We start from the raw sequence: 17,145 nt of genomic DNA, 5'->3' as shown, positions 1-17,145 counted from the left end.
GGGGTACATCTCCTGTGCCCTGGTGGTACGTATGAGTTTCTTTGGGGGTATTTGAGAATAACTGTGTGGTAACAGCGTGGACTGTGCAACATGTAGGTAGACAAACCTGGTCTTTTCTCATCTGTAGTGGCTACAGAAAGAGGTCATTGGATTGAATTCTCTTTAGCATTTCATCCAGATTCCACCTTTGATGAGCCCATTGATTTTATCCAAAGGAGAACCCAAGAGTGAATTAACATCCATGCAGCATTGATAATGAAGGGCTTGTGACAGGGAGTGAAACAGAAGTAAGTTACCTGATAGTGTAGAATCTTAGCATAATTTGTATTGGAAGGGACCTCTGGGGGTTGTGTATTTCCCACTCAAAGCAGGGCCAAACTTTCAAAGTCTGATCAGGTTGCTGAGGTCAGAACCAGTCAAGTTTGAATATCTGCAAGGGTGGACGTCACTTGGCTATGGACGCTCTGTAGCCTCTGTGGCATGTAGATGTGCCTCAAGTGCTTTTGCAGAAATGGTTTTGATGTGACTCTGGGAAGAATCTTGTCAAAGAATTGAATGCATACATCTCCCTGATACTGCTTATTGAACGTCACTGGAAGTATTTTCATTACTTGAACTGTGTCTGTGATGTAGATCTACATCAGCGATCTAGATTGTGCATTCCAGTCCTGTGTCTCCTCCTTAACTCAGTTATGCTTTTCTTATTGTACTTTCTTCGACCATGTCTGTAGGGGAGGCAGGTTGATGTCTTTTGGTCAGAACTGTTGTGGGATGAGAACTAGGTTGCATTTTATAACCATATGGAGACAGAGTGGAAGACTAGAACAGTGAAAATGGAGAGACTTAAGGTGGTACGTTGCGTGTTTGTCATAAATACTGCTGCTCTGAAATTTAAGATGCCTAGCACCACCTCATGCTCGTTCAGAATTTAAAGAATAGTAATGATTGAACATCTGAAAAAAAGGGAAATACTTTCTGCAATGCGAGCTTGCAGTTGTGGAAAGCTGGAAACACAGTATCATTTAAGTACTGGTATGGCTGTGGCTCGGCGCTCTGTGGTACCCCAGGGTCTCATAGCATTGCTGGGTGTTCGTGATGCCAGCGTCACCCAGGAAGCCCAGGAGGTCTTTGCCTACCTTGTGTTTTAACACGTCATGTGAAGATGCTGCTCAGAAAGCCCGTGCCCTAATCTCACCTTTAACGCTCTTGTATTCGCTTCAAACAGCTTTGCAGTTCATCATTGCAAGGAACAAAGTGCTTTCATATTTTATTTCACTGATGTGGATCAAAGTTCACAATTTGTTTTGTAAGAAACGCTTGCATGTTGTTTCAAATGGAAGAGAACGATTTCAGAAATGTCATGATCCAGAAGTCATTGAATCTACATTTAGAATGCTTTTGTTTTGGGAAAACTGATGTTTAATGTGTCTAGGCATTTTACTTTTCCATTTTTTATTTACAATTTTATTACAATAGTTGTAATAACCAAGTTTTATTTTAAAACCACAGAAGGTAGCTGCTACTTTGTACTAGTTGCAGCCTTTTTTTATCAAAATGTCTGCTGCACGTGCAGTAATGAGCTAGTTTTAACACTGCATTGTCACAATTAAAAAAGAATTGGAAAAGTGAAACTAGATTGTAAAATCATTCTGAATTATTTAAGGTAAACTGTGAATCAGTATAATGTGAATTACTCTTTTTCAGTAGTTTCGTGGGAGTGTTGTAGTTGTGTGGTTGGTTTTTTTTTAATGAAATCATTAACCAGCTTCAGTATTACTACCTTTCATGGGAAGCAAACCCGTGTGTGTCTTTGACCAAACTACATGATGACAGACTTTAGTGGATCTCTTAAACTAGTTATAACTCTCTTTTCTCTGATTACACGTGCACGGAATGGGGCTAGGGGAAAAAAGGTTTACCAGTTACTGAGTAGCCTTGACTCAGCTTCAGATAAGTTGTAGAATATAAAAGAAACTGAACAGCATCTTCAGTGTATAGAAATCTGTGCCTAACTTGTTTCAATTATGGTGAATTTTTTTTTTTAAATTTGCATTTACTTAAACTCCTTCTCCTATGTACTAGTGCTTCATACTCGTGATTTCATTCCTTTAAATTGATGGTAGTGTATTGCAGACCACTTTCCAAAGATGGTCTTATTAAAACCTCTGCTCTGAAAAAAGAGTTCTCATTTATTTCTTTTTTAAAGTGATCAAACTAGGCTGCTGTGTAGTTTGTTAGCGTGTGGTCTCGCTTCTCATAAAAATTGCTTAAAACTAACAAGATGAAACAATGAAAATGTGTGGAGTAGACTTCTTTCAGAGTTGTTCCTTTTTTTTATTCTGTTATTTCCCCTGTCGTATACACCCATGTACTTTTCCAAAGACTGTCTTCCCCTCCTGTAATTATTGGTGGAAGACTCTCAAAGAGGAGGTTTTGCCTTTACGGTCATCTTTGAAGCACCTGCAGAATTAATTTCTGTCCTTTCATCTCTAGTGATTCATATTCAGTCAAAGGAGAAATGCTTTGTCTTCTGAAATAGTGGTGAGCATGCTGATATGTTAAGGGAGCATGTAACCTATATATATATGTATATACTATGAATTCTTACTTTTACCTTAAATTGCCTGCAAACCTTTCCAGGTATGGTTTTTTAGCCTCAGTTTGCTGACTAAGCTTTCACAGATTTCTTACTTTGCCAGGAAAGCAAGCCCCCTTTTTTCTGACATTTTAAGTCCAGCTGCATTGTGTATTTTTAATAAAAGGATTAGGTAGGAAGGATTACTCCACCCATGTTAATTGCGTTCCTCTAGTTGGGTGTAAATTATATTTCTGCCTTCTGGGTGTGTAGTAATTGACCTAATTATTCATAGTCTCAGTGGCATATGTTAGAGTACTTTTACATCAGAATGTTATCTAACTTGATTGCTCTTTTCTTCTTCATATTCCATCTCTTGTTTTACCTGCTGATCAGCTACGTTGGAAAGACAAAACTGAGATAAATGTAAAAGTATATGCCAAATGTCCTTACTACTCTCTTATGTAGGAGGAAAATGGGAGTATTTCTCGTTTTGAACTTAAATGAAGTCTTGTGGCAGTTGGAGGTTTTCCAAGGATTTTAGTAACTCTACAGTGGTTTTTTATATTCAGAGTATTTGCAACAATTATTCATTGTGTTTCTTAGGTATATTCATAGGCATTTCAAATTTTACATTTGCTGTGGTTGGCTAATACCACTAATATTGCTACATTAGAAGCCACAACATCCTGTCTTTCAGTTTGTGTTGACGAGCTACTGTTGTGCTGATTTCTCAAGGTGAAATACAAATAAAGGTACACACTGTGTTATGATTTATGACTTTGTTTAGACTGTAGATGTGTGTTTACAAACAAAGCAAAACAAAAAACCAAAACCCCCTTGTATTAATAGTAGAAGTTTATGCCCAAGGTAGCTTTTAAGTGCAATACTAACTGGATTTGTTCTAAACAGTGTTATGGGATGAATTATTTAAATTTGTTAGGAAAATTGGTGGCTCGCAATTGTCGGGACTTAGTATTGCTTGAAATGGGGCTGAACAGTTGCTCAGATAGAGGACAAAAGGAGATGAATATCTAGGAAATGAAGCCTTGTTAATTGTGCTGCTATCAGACCTTTCTTTCCGTAGCATTTGGCGCAACAATTTATTATGGGTCTCAATTAGCTGGTCCGATGCAGGCCAAGAATACGTGCTGTATGAGCTACAGGTAGTGTGCTTTCACTCCTCCTCCCCTAATCCACGAAGGGTTCTTTCCCTACAAATACTCAGGTTGCCATGCTAAATTTTCGTTTGTTTCCCCTTCGTTTCCTGGAAAGGTACTTTAGGTCCTATGCACAAATCCACTTCATGTGAATTAAATGTCTCAAGTATATATATATATATTTTTTAAAAAAAGTAGTGTTATCCTCTTGTGACCAATATTCTTAAATGTGGAAATTTCTTTTTAGGAATGCTAATGACTGCCAATGAAGCCCCTAAAATGAATATCTATTATATACCAGTAAGTAATACAAATTATTGCTGATACTACTCTTTTAAAACTTGGTAGTGTGGTGCCATTCAGGTATTCATGTTGGAAAACTACTTCTGCAAATTTACCTCTACGTTCTCTGACTTTTCATGATAAGTTAAATTTAGGCTCACCATAATTTATGAATGTAACATATTTAATTACTAAAAAATCAGCTGTAATTTGCCTTTTGCTACCAGTTCCAAAACTGGCTAGTGGCAAGTGGAGCTATGCCGGAAAAAGTACTTTTTGATAGTTGATTGGAAAAGAATTCCTAAATAGGGAATTCTGCTTTGTTGTGACATATTTCATTAGTGTCTTTACTGTGTGGTCTATAGTGACATAGCCATGGCAGTAAACACTCTACTCTGTTCTGACAAAGAAATGTTGTTGTGTGGCTTCAAGTATGGCTCTTGGCTGTAGCTTCTGCTCGATGCCCTGCTTGAATTGCAGCTGTACGCTTATTCTGAACTCATTTTGTTCACACTTTGGACAAACTATAAAATTTGTTAGTTTTGAAATATATTTTTAACTGTTTTTTTAAATCAGCCAAGAAGTCTCATTCAGATAATCATTTTTAAATTAATCTCAATTTCATTTTCTTTTGTTTATTTCTGGGTCTTTACCCACCCCGCCACCCCCATATGATGTTGATTACGTTTAAGATGAAGATTCATCAGTTTACATTTTTCTTTGTGGAATAGACACTATATACCTCTTGTATGTACATGTCTGAACGCAACAATATAGCCCTCTAAACAGTTCTGTACTCTGGTTATATTTACATGTGTTACTAGATTTTTGCATTTAAAGAAAGGTAAAATTTTATTTGAGTTCTTTGTGTGTCATTTATGTCAGGTTGTTCTTGAGATGTGACTTACCTGTTTCTCTAATTTAACTCTAACTGGCTTATATTTTGTTAACTGGAGCTGTTCCATGCTTTGGATAACAAAGGTTGGGGGAGAACAAATATTTTTGCATTTAAGACAAAGTATTAGCTGTAGTTAGAAGCTGAACACTTTGTTTACTTTGTCCTTTGTAAGGTTTAGAGAGTAGCTCTCCAAGCATTTTTTTATGTTATCGTCTTTTTAATTAATGGATTAGGGAAGACAAATTTTTAGAGTCAACGAGTTTTTAAAACTTGAATGGACTAGTTACTCAGGTAATTGAGATGGGAAAAGCATTCCTTGTCACTAAGGGTAAGGTTCAGCTTCTCTCTGATAATAGTGCATTGAAATTTTTTTATTCAGGTGTGCATGATATGTGAAGGTTACAGCTACATTAGAGGTGCATATCCAACATTGCCGCTTAGCCAGAAAATTGTTTCATTGTCTTGTCACCTGCAATTAATATTTGTTAGAAATTGTTCTAGCCAGTATAGTATTACTTTGAATATTCTTGCACATATTGTAAATCAAGATGAAAAAAACTTCTTTTTTACTCTTTCAAAAATCTCACTCTCGTTGAATCCTCTGTGAATACTGAATTCATGTTTCTGAGGTCAGATAAGTAATTTTTAGTGAAGAAATATGAGTGGTCTGTATTAGATCTCAGATCATACTTAACAGAAATTATGGCAAACCTAAATATTAGCTAATACTCTCCAGTGTTTTTGCAGCATGCAGGCTATTCCAATGAAAATGAACACAAGTCTTCCCTTAAGCCATCTTCCTTTGTCACCGCTCTGTGATTAGTGATACCTGAGTCTGCCTGAACTTGTTTGGATCATACCTTTTTATGGATTTCACATTCATGGTGACACGAGTACACAAATAGACCTAAATGATGAATGTTAAAGCATAAATCCAAATATTAGTTTTATTTTTGTAATACTGTTGTGTATAAGAAAATTTAAACTTTGATTCAAAGGCTACTGCCCAGACTAAATTTGCTTTTTGAATAAGCTAAAGTTCTCCAGTTGGCGTCAATGGCTTTGAGTTTGAAGGCTGCTGAAGATATCTTATAGGTTGGCGTGATTTTTTTTTTTTGTCAACAGTCTATAGTTCATTTCAAAACATGGAATGCTTATTTTAGACAATAGAAAAGTTAAAGATAGTGAGAAGAAGTTACTTTGAAATAGAGACAGAAGTCTCGTGCTCTAGTAACTGGCTTTTTTACCGTGTCTGCCTTTTTGCAAGCAAAACTGAAAGGGCTGGCACAGATAGTGGTGTATAATTGAAGGGTTTCTTACTGCATTTCCTAAAAATCAAGTATGTAGCTCAGTAAATCTGTTTTGGTTGGCTGTTTTGATTTTTTTTTTTAATCTCCTTTTTAAATGAAGAAAATATAAAATGGAGAAGTTGTGTCAGCCTTAAGCTGCTCCAGGGCATTTGTTATTAAGGAAAACTCAATGTTATTAATGTGTTCGTGTTACAATTTTATTCCTTGATCTTTCGGGCTTGGTATTTAAGCTCAGAGATGCACACCTGTCCTTTGGTTTCTATGTCAGTAGGTTATTCAGACATGAGTTTTTTCCATCCTTGGAATACTGAATAATTTCCTTGCACAGGCAAAGATGAGTTTAGTTGCACGTGTCTTCGGAGCAAAACTCTAAAGAACTAGTGATTTGCTGTATTACCTGATCTATATTATAGTCTAGTTTTCTGGCTTTTTCTAAGAACTAGGATTCACCGTTTTTTCCAGTGAAAATTCAGGTAATTTTCATTTTGTTTGTTGACTTTGAGACAGGCGTGAATACTACTTAAAATGCATCCTTTGTTTTTGAGATGTTGACAAGAACTCAGTTACAGTTGTTGAATTCTACAACAGAATAAATGCCTGGGGGAAATGCTACTGCTGTAAAGGACAGTTGTGTTTGAGCTCTTGGAAGAATCCATTCGATTGCTCTAGCCCCTCATTGCCCTGTAGTGCTAGAAATTGTGCTCTTTTTGTTCAAGTCTTCATTGGTATAGCTGCAAGGAATTACCATGGTTATGGTCAGAGAAGATACTTAAAATCTCAAATGTATGGTACTGTGCTTTAGCCCTTCTAGGTTAAAAAATAAGAAAAAAAAACCTGCAGAAGAAGAGACGCACAGAAGTCGGAGTCTTGCAGAGTGGGAGTGCGTATGTGTGCAGATGGGTGCAGACAGACCCAGCATCCTCTGTCCTCGATTGGAGTTGGCCAGACAGCGTCGGGCTGTGCCCAGCCTAACATACCCTGCCTCTCAGCAGGCTTTATTAGTGTGGGCACAGTGCTGTGCTAACGCAGCTACGTGGCTGGTGAACTAGAGCTGGCTTGTGTCCGGCCAGCTTGGAGTACGGTCTGACTGAGCTCATGTCTGACTGAATTATCTGTGTGCATGTGCCCATTCTCTCCATTATTAATGCCAAAGCTAAATTTCCAGCACAAAACCAAAGAATGACTGTCTCTTGAACTTCAGGGTTATAAAAGAGTTGACAACAGGTATCGTAATATTGTCAGTAAATGAAATGGCATGCTTCAGCTTTCCCTGCAGGATTTTCAACAAGACAGGTATGATATTTGAGACTAGGAATGTCTGAGAGAACTGTGCTTTTATTAAGGGTGGGGGGGGGAACACAAACCAGATCACCCCACTTGTTTCTTTTGTGTGCGAAGCTGTTAGCAGAGGGGAAAGAAAGGTGACTTCTGGTTTACTAGAAAGGACAGACAGGTTTGGTTTTAAATGGCAAGAAGATGCCTTATGCAGGTACACAGTGCAGGGGGTGAGTAAAAGCCAAATTGAATCTGACGGTTAAAATGAATGTTTATTTTACATAGGTAACATCTTGAGTCGCTTAGCTTAGAGATGTTGTTTTTGTTTTATTTTTTTGGGCTTTAATGAGGGCAAGTGACTCTGACTGGAATTGGGCTGTTTGCCAATAGTTTAATATTTAAACTTGCAGTTTATGCAAACATTTGGAACCTAATTCTTGCCAGCTGGCTTCCTGGTATATCCCTTTGATGTGTGCCTCGGGAAGGTTGAAATGAAAGTTGTGTGTGCCTTGGGATACTTTTCAGACTACTGACTCAGAAACGTAAGTTGAGTCAATAGCGCAGCCAGGTCCTGGCCAGCAAAGTGAAGAGAGGAAGAAGCTCCACTGATACATGGTGGTCCACTGGCCTGGCGTCTAAGATGAGCCAGGTTCTCTGAAGTTTAATTGAGGCTATCAGCTTGCATGGCATATAATCTTGTCTGTTCGGGTTGTACAGAAAAACCCTTGCGTGCTGGCTCCTGGATGCTCTGCGTGGAAAGCAAGGGGCATAGATGTTATTTATTCTGAGTGTTTACTACTGGTTACGTGAACATGTCTGATCTTAGCACAGATGTTTCGAATCAGTCCTGTCTCCTTTATTGGACTTGAAACTTTGGGCTACATACTGAAACTTAAACTTGCTCTATTCATTAGGCTATTAAAAGAAGAGCAATTAAGCGTGTAATTAATTGGGTGTAATATTTGGTGTTCTGGATATTTTTTGCTTTCCTGCAGTCTTGGCAGGAAACCTCCCTGTTGAGGCTAGAAGCAATGTACTTTTGGTGTAGAGAAGATATTAAGCTCTTTAAGAAAAAGATAAATCCTGGAGCATCTCTGGCTGCTTTTCAGGTGGTTTTGGAAAATCATTTGATATCCTAGCGCTCTCCTAGTTCAGGGTTTTTGGACCTATACACTGGAAATGTTTCAAGGGCAAGTATTTCTTGCCTACTCAGTGATTCAGTTTCTCCAAGGACATCTTTTATAATGGGTCTGGTTTCTAATACAGTATCCTCTTTGGATGTGTGGATCTCTTTATTGCTAGAAATATTTATGAATTTTGTCCTCTTCAAACTGGATGGCATTTCAACTAAATCAGCCATTCCTGGTATTTCTTTCCTTTCATACATGCTTTTTAAAATTATTTCATTCCTCCTTTATTTAGGACCTCTGCTTCCCTGTGTTAATTACTCTTTATCACCATCTTTTTTTTATAGACCTCAAAAATGCTTATTTAAAAAAAATATTTTCCCTTAGATTTAGGAAAAAAAGTTTTAGAAGAACTGTAGAACAAGCTAGCTTTTGCTTAGTGGTTAAACCTGAAATAACTTAATCACAGATTAAGGCACCAAATTCTGTGAGCTTACAGATTTTCATTTAATGCATTTGATGAAACAAATCTGTAGCGGAAACTTGAACTAAAGGAAATACAAGGCACTTTTTTAATGCCTTAGTACACTGCCTTTATTTCTTTGTTGATACTATTTTGGAACAGTTCTGGATTGTACGTTAAGGATGAACATGCTTTGGTTCGATTGTAAGGCTTCCGGGCTAGCTGCTGCTAACCCTGCTCATGACTGAATTGGCTGAAGAGATGCGTTCAGTTCACTCACAGACAGAAAAAGCATTTATCTCAAATAGGTTAGTGTTTTCCATCAGTCTGGTGACAGAGTGCTCTCGCTAGTTCTGTGCAAGGGGCTATAATCATCAGATAGCTGTCCTTACAGTCAGTCATTTTTCACTTTAAAGATGCGGGAGATTTCTCATGTGTGGCACGGTCCAGACTTACCTCTATGGTCATAGCATCGCAGAACAGTTTTATCGCTCCAGGACTTGCTTTCTTATCCTTTCGTAATTTGGGGATCTACTAATTCTCTTTTTTTCTCTTTTGGGTCTTTGTGTGGTGGGGATACAATCAGAGAAAACCACCTGTACACACCTTGTACTTCATGTCCTTAAGACCAGTGTTCTGTATAGTCAGCTGATTTTTGGCTTCTGCACGGTAAAAGCTATGAAGCAAATGATGCAGTTCTTTTTATATTTGTGACTGGCATTTTGACACTAATAGAAGATATTAGGACTAGAGCATGAGATTTTTATTTCTTTTAGGATGTTTTTGTGTCTTCTGGTTAGCAGTATTAGGCTACTCTGAATTAATGCTGCCTCAACAACTTAATGCTGCCTCAGCTGCTTTCTTGAAGGTTGTGTGATGAGGCTGAATTTTTTAGAGACAGCTGTTCACCTCCTTCAATACAGACCTTCCCCAAGAAGTTTTAGGTAAAGTGGAAAGCAACCATGAAACGGAATTGTTCTAAGATTTTTTTTTTTTTTTTTTAATCCTGAAACAATGTATCATGTAGAAAAATGTTTCATTCCCTGGGAAAAAAATGTTATAAAATAAAAATACAGTAGTTATGACATAGAATGGGAAATGTTGGTCTTAACCTTAGTTTGCTTATTTTGAGAACTGTGAAATGAGTGGAAGGCAGAGTTGTTATGAAGTGGCAAGTTACAGTTGTGCTTTGGGATGGCCAGGTGTTAAAAGAAAAAAAAAATCTTTCTGTTAATGAAGAGACACTTGAGCACATCTTTGGCCTTTAAGGTAATTCTGAATTTTGGTATATCATTCTTTTATAACTGTGTTTTCCATTCAGGACAGTCTAATCCTTTACCCAGAAAATTGTGCAAACAATATAAAAAGAATGTCTGGTGAATGATACATTACCTATCTCACAGTACTAACAAGCATAGGAAAAACGTTTATCTTCACAAACAGAAATGTGAGCTTCCTACTTTTAACCTAAACACTTTCAAACTGAAAAATAACATACTGGGCTTACTCCCAACAGAGGATATCCTGCATTTCCCATGCACTGGACCACTTATCACACGTACATAGAAGGAAAACACCAACGTGCGATAATCAGGAAATGATTTCTGGTCTTTCTGTGAAACTTGTTGTAGATGTTTTTGGTGCTGGTGATGTAGTAGTTCAATATCATGTGTAGATTATGAAGGTGTATGAACCCAACTTACTGCTGTTGTGGATGATAGGATGATAGGCAGAGTTTCTTCATTATTAATTTTTTCAATGGATAGCAGCATGCTCACAGTTAAGTCCCTGCTCCCTTATAGTTTGCATCATATGCTTCATAAAGAAAAAGAGAAAACTCTTAAAAGCAGAAGTTTTACAGAATTATACCACGTGATTACTCTGCCAGCTGATAGACTCACATGCTTTTTAGTGTTGTGACTTTCTTCATCGATTGGTACCATGGGGCCCTCTGTTCTTGGGTTCCTAGTGTAAGAAAATGTGTTGAGGGGTGGGGTGGGGGGTGCTCGCCTTCTTAAGTGGTGGAGAATTTAAGCCTTGAGTATCTGAACGATATTTTTTATTTCTTAAGTTGCACTTGTTCCTTCCTTTGGACCATCTGTTCTTCACCTGGTTTCTGAAACTTTAGAGGTGCAGTTGCTCACCCTGAGTCAGTGAAGAGAGAAGCCATCACAGATAATGAAAAGATGTAATTGCTGAAAGGATGCTTTGTACTGTACTCTAGTCTGTCAGCATGTAATAAGAATTAGCATCTTTTTAGCTTTTTGATCAGAAAAGACAAAGCACGTGAGAATTTTCTCTGATAATTTCAACTAAGTCTTTATTTCATTGTATTTGAAAATAGAGGCAAGTGACTCTTGTGGCTTATCTGTGTTGTTATCTTCTGTGCTGCACTCAGTAGTGAGCCAAATGTGCTGTGAGTTAGAACTGTTCTGTGCAAAAACAGTAACAAGGTGGTGAGGATTTAAGATTTCTGTCACACAAACCTGAGAGATAAATAAAACCATCAAATATGTGAAAGCTTTCAAATACATATTTGAAAGATGTTTCCTACTTAAAGAAAATTATTTCATAAGTTATATGAAATTTCTTTTCAGTAGCATTATACTCTGTAAAGAGAAGGTTGGTTTATGCTGATGTTATCTTCATCATCTGTCTGGAGGAGATGCATGTTGCCTTTCTTTCCCGTTGTGGTGTCTGGCAGTAGCTGTATAAACTCACAGAGCAGTCTTTCTCCCAGGTTTGCAAAGAGCAGTGAAGCTGCCGTGGTAGGGAGCTGTTAGAAGCTCACGTGTTCCTAGATCTCCAGTACTTTGTCAGTTACGCAAGGCAGGCGTACAGCTGGGCTTGGCCATTACCTTTATATCCCTCAAATTTCCCTAAAATGCATGTTGTGCTCTGAATTCTGGTACACGATTGTAAAAGCAGGGGGAGAGCTTTTTGAGAGATTTATTCTTCGAAGAGTATCATGATAGGGTGGGGGTTTTTTGTTCGACTTCATATAAAACGTGGAGGTGCGATGTTTGGGAGGGGGGTTGTGCTGGCTCACTGACATTGAGTCACCGAACAGTAAATTGGCTTCGTGAAGGGTCTAACAAGTATCAGAACCTATGCAAAGGAATTGGTAAGAGCACGTAGTCAGGTGTGGTAGGGAATGGGAGGTGGGGATGACTGAAGTGATATGTGGTTTCTGCCTTTTATCGTCAGCAAGGCGTTAGATCAGATGATCATACCTGATCTGTACCTTTTTTTTCATTGTTAAAGCCACAGACCATCAGCAGATGTTCACAGGTAAAAAAAATCCTGTAAAGTGAGTTTCAGCAGATCTTATTGCACAGTATTTGGCCTAAGTGCCTCTCTTATTACAGCGGATGTGCTATAGAAGCTGCTATATTACAATAAGAACAGACTTTTGGGAACTTCTGATTAATATCCAGCTGATATCTGTGGGAGAGTGCTTGCAGCAGGTCGTGCTTGAAATGCATGCTTTGCGAAGCCAGTCTTTTCTTACCTCTTGAGCTTCATTTGCTTAGCTGACTTAATGTGAAAGTAGTGCGTTCTTGTACTTCAAGTTTCTGTCTATTTTTCTGACCTCAAGTCGTCTCAACTCCAACTATATAAAGACCTATAACTTGTAGGGAGTTTGATAAATAAAAAGATCCGTAGCAATAGTGATGAGTGTCTTTTATGTATACATTCATGTCAGAACATGACAGGGATATTGGTGAAAGCATCAGAGTGCTTACTCTTGATGTCACTGCTGGTACGTTACAGGTGACTGGTGAGAATCGTCCCTCTTCTTCCTGTCTTATTAGGAAGAGAACTGTGGATCTTATTTACAATTTTAAGGAGTAACTTTCTTTGCTGAAAAATTGTTTGCTGTTCCTGTCTTGGAAGGCATTTTTTTCCCAACATTGTGAGCAACAGGACCATTGCCTCATTCGAAAGAAGGTGGCCTCACCAAGGAGACACAGTGAGAGCAGACCTGTGACTGATTAACTGGCTGTAATACCTGTCAGATCAGACAATATAAGATTTAAAAAAAAAAAAAAAAACAAAACACAAAAAATTCCCCACACTATAGAGCCAAACTGCTTAGGATTAGAAAAAGAAGTACTTACTATCTGATAAGTACCAGGGCAGAAAGATATAGTATCTTGTTCCTAGAAGATGTATGCAAGTTCCTGCAGCAGTTTTTGTTTAACACTGGGAAGATCTTAAAAGCAACATTTCCTTTAACATGCCTCTCTAAGGAATAAAACCTCTAAATTGTTGATTTGGCAGCTTCCATAGCATAGTGAAAGGTAGGAAAACCAACCTCTCTCAGATTAATGAATCTGCCAAAACTGTCTGGATGTGGTGGAGTTAGGATGAAAGAAAGAGCCAATTCATTGTATGGCTCAGTGAAATTTATGAGTGTGTGGGCTTAAAACCAAACGCAAAGCTGTTATGAGTAGTGTGCTCAAAAGGAAAAATGCATTATTCAGTGTCTTTTGGTCATAGCTGTACTCCAGTGAGCTCCTTTATGGCTGTAAATGCATCGAATCCACACCATATAATGTAGCGTGAATGAAAGCATTAAATTATGAAAAATGAAAATACGTGGGAGATTTGTTTGGAGTTTATTCCCAAACCCATTTAATTTAGAGAATTATAGAATTTTATTCAGTCCAGTAAGTGGATTTACTCATGAGATTAACAGGGCATAATTGAAGTTGATTGTAGAGTGTTCATAGGGAGAGCGTAGATTAGGAACGAATGGCAGAATTAAATTCAACATCACAAACTGTTCGGAGCACGTTGGTTGCTAAGGGAAACACACTGTGTATGGAAACGTAGTAGACAGAAACATAACAAGGTAAGATGGTTCCAAGGCTCCTTTCTAACATCAGCTAATCTCCTGGGCTCTCTGCAGTTCTTGGGCTGGGTATGACTGAAGCCCTAAAGCATAGACACAAGAATGGAGAGCGACAGCTTTTCATGTCTACAAGCTAGAAATAGTCCATTTGATTTTTGAGAGTTACCAGTTGCAATTGATGTAACCTTGACTGTTAACAAGGTGTAATGACAAGGTATTCTTTCTTCTCTTGCCTTTTCAATGAGTATAGATGGAAGCTTTTCAAAATTATTACATATTGAGATCTGTCTAATGCTTAAAATTGGAGAATAAAACTTTGAAAACAGTACTCTTAAAATGAATAGTAATTAATTACTCATGTAATTGCATTAATTAAACTTGGCTATGCAATTAGGGAGCTAATTATGTTTAAAAAGCAATTGCACATTTCAATCACTGCCCGCACCCTGGGGATCACCCATTTTTTTTCTTCTCCCTCATTAGACCTTCTGTAATCTCCTTCTGTTAAACGGCATGATTGAAGCTGAGAACAAGCATACATAGATATGCATTTGCTTTCTCCAGCAAATGTGTTCCATTAAAAGTTTAAAATGCTTTTTATTGTGCCATTTCATTAAAAAAAATTCCACCAAAATTTAGATTTTATTTTGTCTCATCCAGAAAATTATTTTTGTCTTATAGGGGTAAATATGTATATTAAGTCATTGAGTCATATGTATAAAATATATTTAATTTAAAGAAATAGTAATCTAGAAAAGAATATCTCTATGTTAAAATGCTTTCAGTTGGGGTTGTTTTTTTTCAAATGGGAACAGAGGAATGGAGGACCTTCCTTGGATCATGGGGTCTGGTCCCATCTTATCACAGGCAATCAGACTGTCTAATGTTTTCCATGAATATGTCCGATTTCATCTGAAAGTTAGTTGTTTGTTTCTTCCTCATTATCTCTATTAAAAGGCTGTTCAGAAGTCACATTCCTGTGATGCTTAGCTAACTTTTCTAGTTTACAGTGTCACTGTGATAACTTTGTATATATTGTGCTTGTGCAAGCATTACGGTTTCGGAAATCATCCTAGCAGCCTTTCACTGTGCTTGCTACAGTTTTCATTCACGTATCCTGAACGTTATTGCCTGGAGTTATACGAGACATACTCTGAGTCATTATTCCTATCCTATACTAATACTGTGGCCTTACGTGACTGTTTTGTTGTCTTATGATCAGATATTATGGGTGTTTTTTGCATTCTGTTCCTTACAGCTGATAGTGATTGGCTATACATTTCATCTGACTTCCAGCATTTTAGTTTTCAAGGTAGCTTTTTTACCCTGAGAGATTTTGACCCTTCTTTTGTGACAGTTTGTCATCAGCAGACTTTTTGGCCTTTTCCTACTATATGTGGCAGTCATTAACAAAAATATTTACTAGGACAGTCGTTGAGCTTCAGCTGTAACCTCCTTTTTGTGCAGTAATTCCCTTTCAACATAAACTGTTTCTTGTTAGTTGGTTCCTATGTTGCCTTACAGTTATTAAAAGTCTCATCCTGACTGGTGATTTTACACGATGCACTTGTACCCAGAGCTCTGCTGAAGTCCTTAAAGATACACTATTTTCATTGTATTCAGCATTGTTCAAATAGGATGGCAGTGGATAATTTAACTTAAATTGTACATTTTTCCTACCTGGTAAAGTTCTAGCAGTCTAACTAGAATCTGTAGAAGATACCACAACAAACAATTTGAAGATTTTTGAAAGAAAGTTTTACTTTTAAAATACATTAGGAAAAAGCAGTCATGTGTTGTATTTTTATACTTAATTGTTATTAACTATTATTTTGGAATAGGATGATACAGCATTACAGTGTTAATTTTTGTAGAACTGTGAAGTTTCTGTGAAACTGCATGTTGCTGTCTTGTACAGCTATTATTTCTGCTTTCCAAAGCCTCTGGAAGTGTTTTATTGAATGATGTCCACGTACATTAAGTTAGTCTTCTAGACGGATTTTAGGCAGTTTAAACTTTGCAAATTCTAGTTAATTATTTTCTAGTCTGATGTATGCTGTCTGTGAACATTTTGCATGTTTTTGATTGCTAAAATACATCAGTGAAGGCTGGGAGGAGTTTCTGCTCCTTGAGTCTTCATATATTTTGACATCTTGTTTACAGCTGAATGGTTTATCGCTGTCTTGTGTGGAATCTTCCGGGGACTTACTGTTGAACATCCTGAAAAACAGATTTTTGGAATCATTTTAACTCCCTGAGAAGAAAAGAGCAACTGTTCAGTTCACTCGTGTAGAACTGGCCCCTGAAGCCTTCAGACAGATACTTTATGGTACTCGTCTGTATGTGCATTTAAAGAAGTTTAATTTAAATCTCATGGCATCTGACTCTGGAAGCTTCTACACATCCTGAGCTTCTTTGAAGTTGTTGAGCTTGTTTAGTACTAGTTAGGATTAGACCCAGTTTTTCTGTGGCTCTTAATGCCTCTGCAGAGCTGGTTGTCAGTTTGTTGAGTGGCATTTAAAAGTGTGCAAGTGCTGTCTGGTGTTCCAGATTAGAGATAAGGAACATCTGTTGTGGTTGGGAATAATACCTGCTCTGTCCTAGGGTTCATTAATTTCAGGGGAGTTACAGACTGATGACAGGATGATATTTTCTACAGAAGCGCTCAGGAATTAGGCATGGCCCTAAGTACAGGGCTTGGCAGATCTGTACCACGTGAGATTTGTGGTGCTATAAGACTATTAAATTAAACATCTTGTAAAATAGAATACAAAGAACTATGTTTTTTGAAGTTATTTTACAAAGTTATAAAAATTTTTTAGTCAACACTTTTCTCTTCCTTTTCTTGAACAGTTTGGCCTTGCACTTGTCATCTCCACTCAGTTGCATACTGGGTTGCTCATCACATTTTGTGTTTTCTGTCTCAAGTTGAAAAAAAAAAAAAGACATTCTGATGCGCACTAACAAAAATGTGGCATTAGATGACACTAATAATTATGTAGTCCACATCTTCTTGTGGCTTGGTATGAGGCGCAAAAGGCAGTGGCAAGATGTCTGCGTGGCCTGTGTACGGCAGCGAGAAGGCCTCGTGGTAAGTCCGGCCGCGAGGAGAGGGCCGTGCTCCCCGGCCCTGTGTGAGCCGGCCGCCACTCCGTCCTGCGACGCGGTGTGGGACGCGGCAGGGGACAACCACATTT

The 17,145-nt window shown here is 37.8% G+C and overlaps 1 protein-coding gene across 1 annotated transcript in view; it reads left to right on the top strand.

Moving 5' to 3' along the window:
- Positions 1-17,145, top strand: part of NOL10 (nucleolar protein 10) — a 51,104-nt gene that overhangs the window by 16,358 nt on the left and 17,601 nt on the right. The window contains exon 13 of the mRNA XM_075414837.1: positions 3,983-4,035. Within this exon, the coding sequence (XP_075270952.1) occupies positions 3,983-4,035 (53 nt within the window). The remainder of the gene's footprint in view (positions 1-3,982; positions 4,036-17,145) is intronic.

The sequence above is a fragment of the Opisthocomus hoazin genome, chromosome 2 (genome assembly GCF_030867145.1).
Source record: "Opisthocomus hoazin isolate bOpiHoa1 chromosome 2, bOpiHoa1.hap1, whole genome shotgun sequence".
NCBI classification, from domain to species: Eukaryota; Metazoa; Chordata; class Aves; order Opisthocomiformes; family Opisthocomidae; genus Opisthocomus; species Opisthocomus hoazin.
Note: the sequence above shows the minus strand (reverse complement) of the source record. Positions and strands in the feature narration are given on the sequence as shown.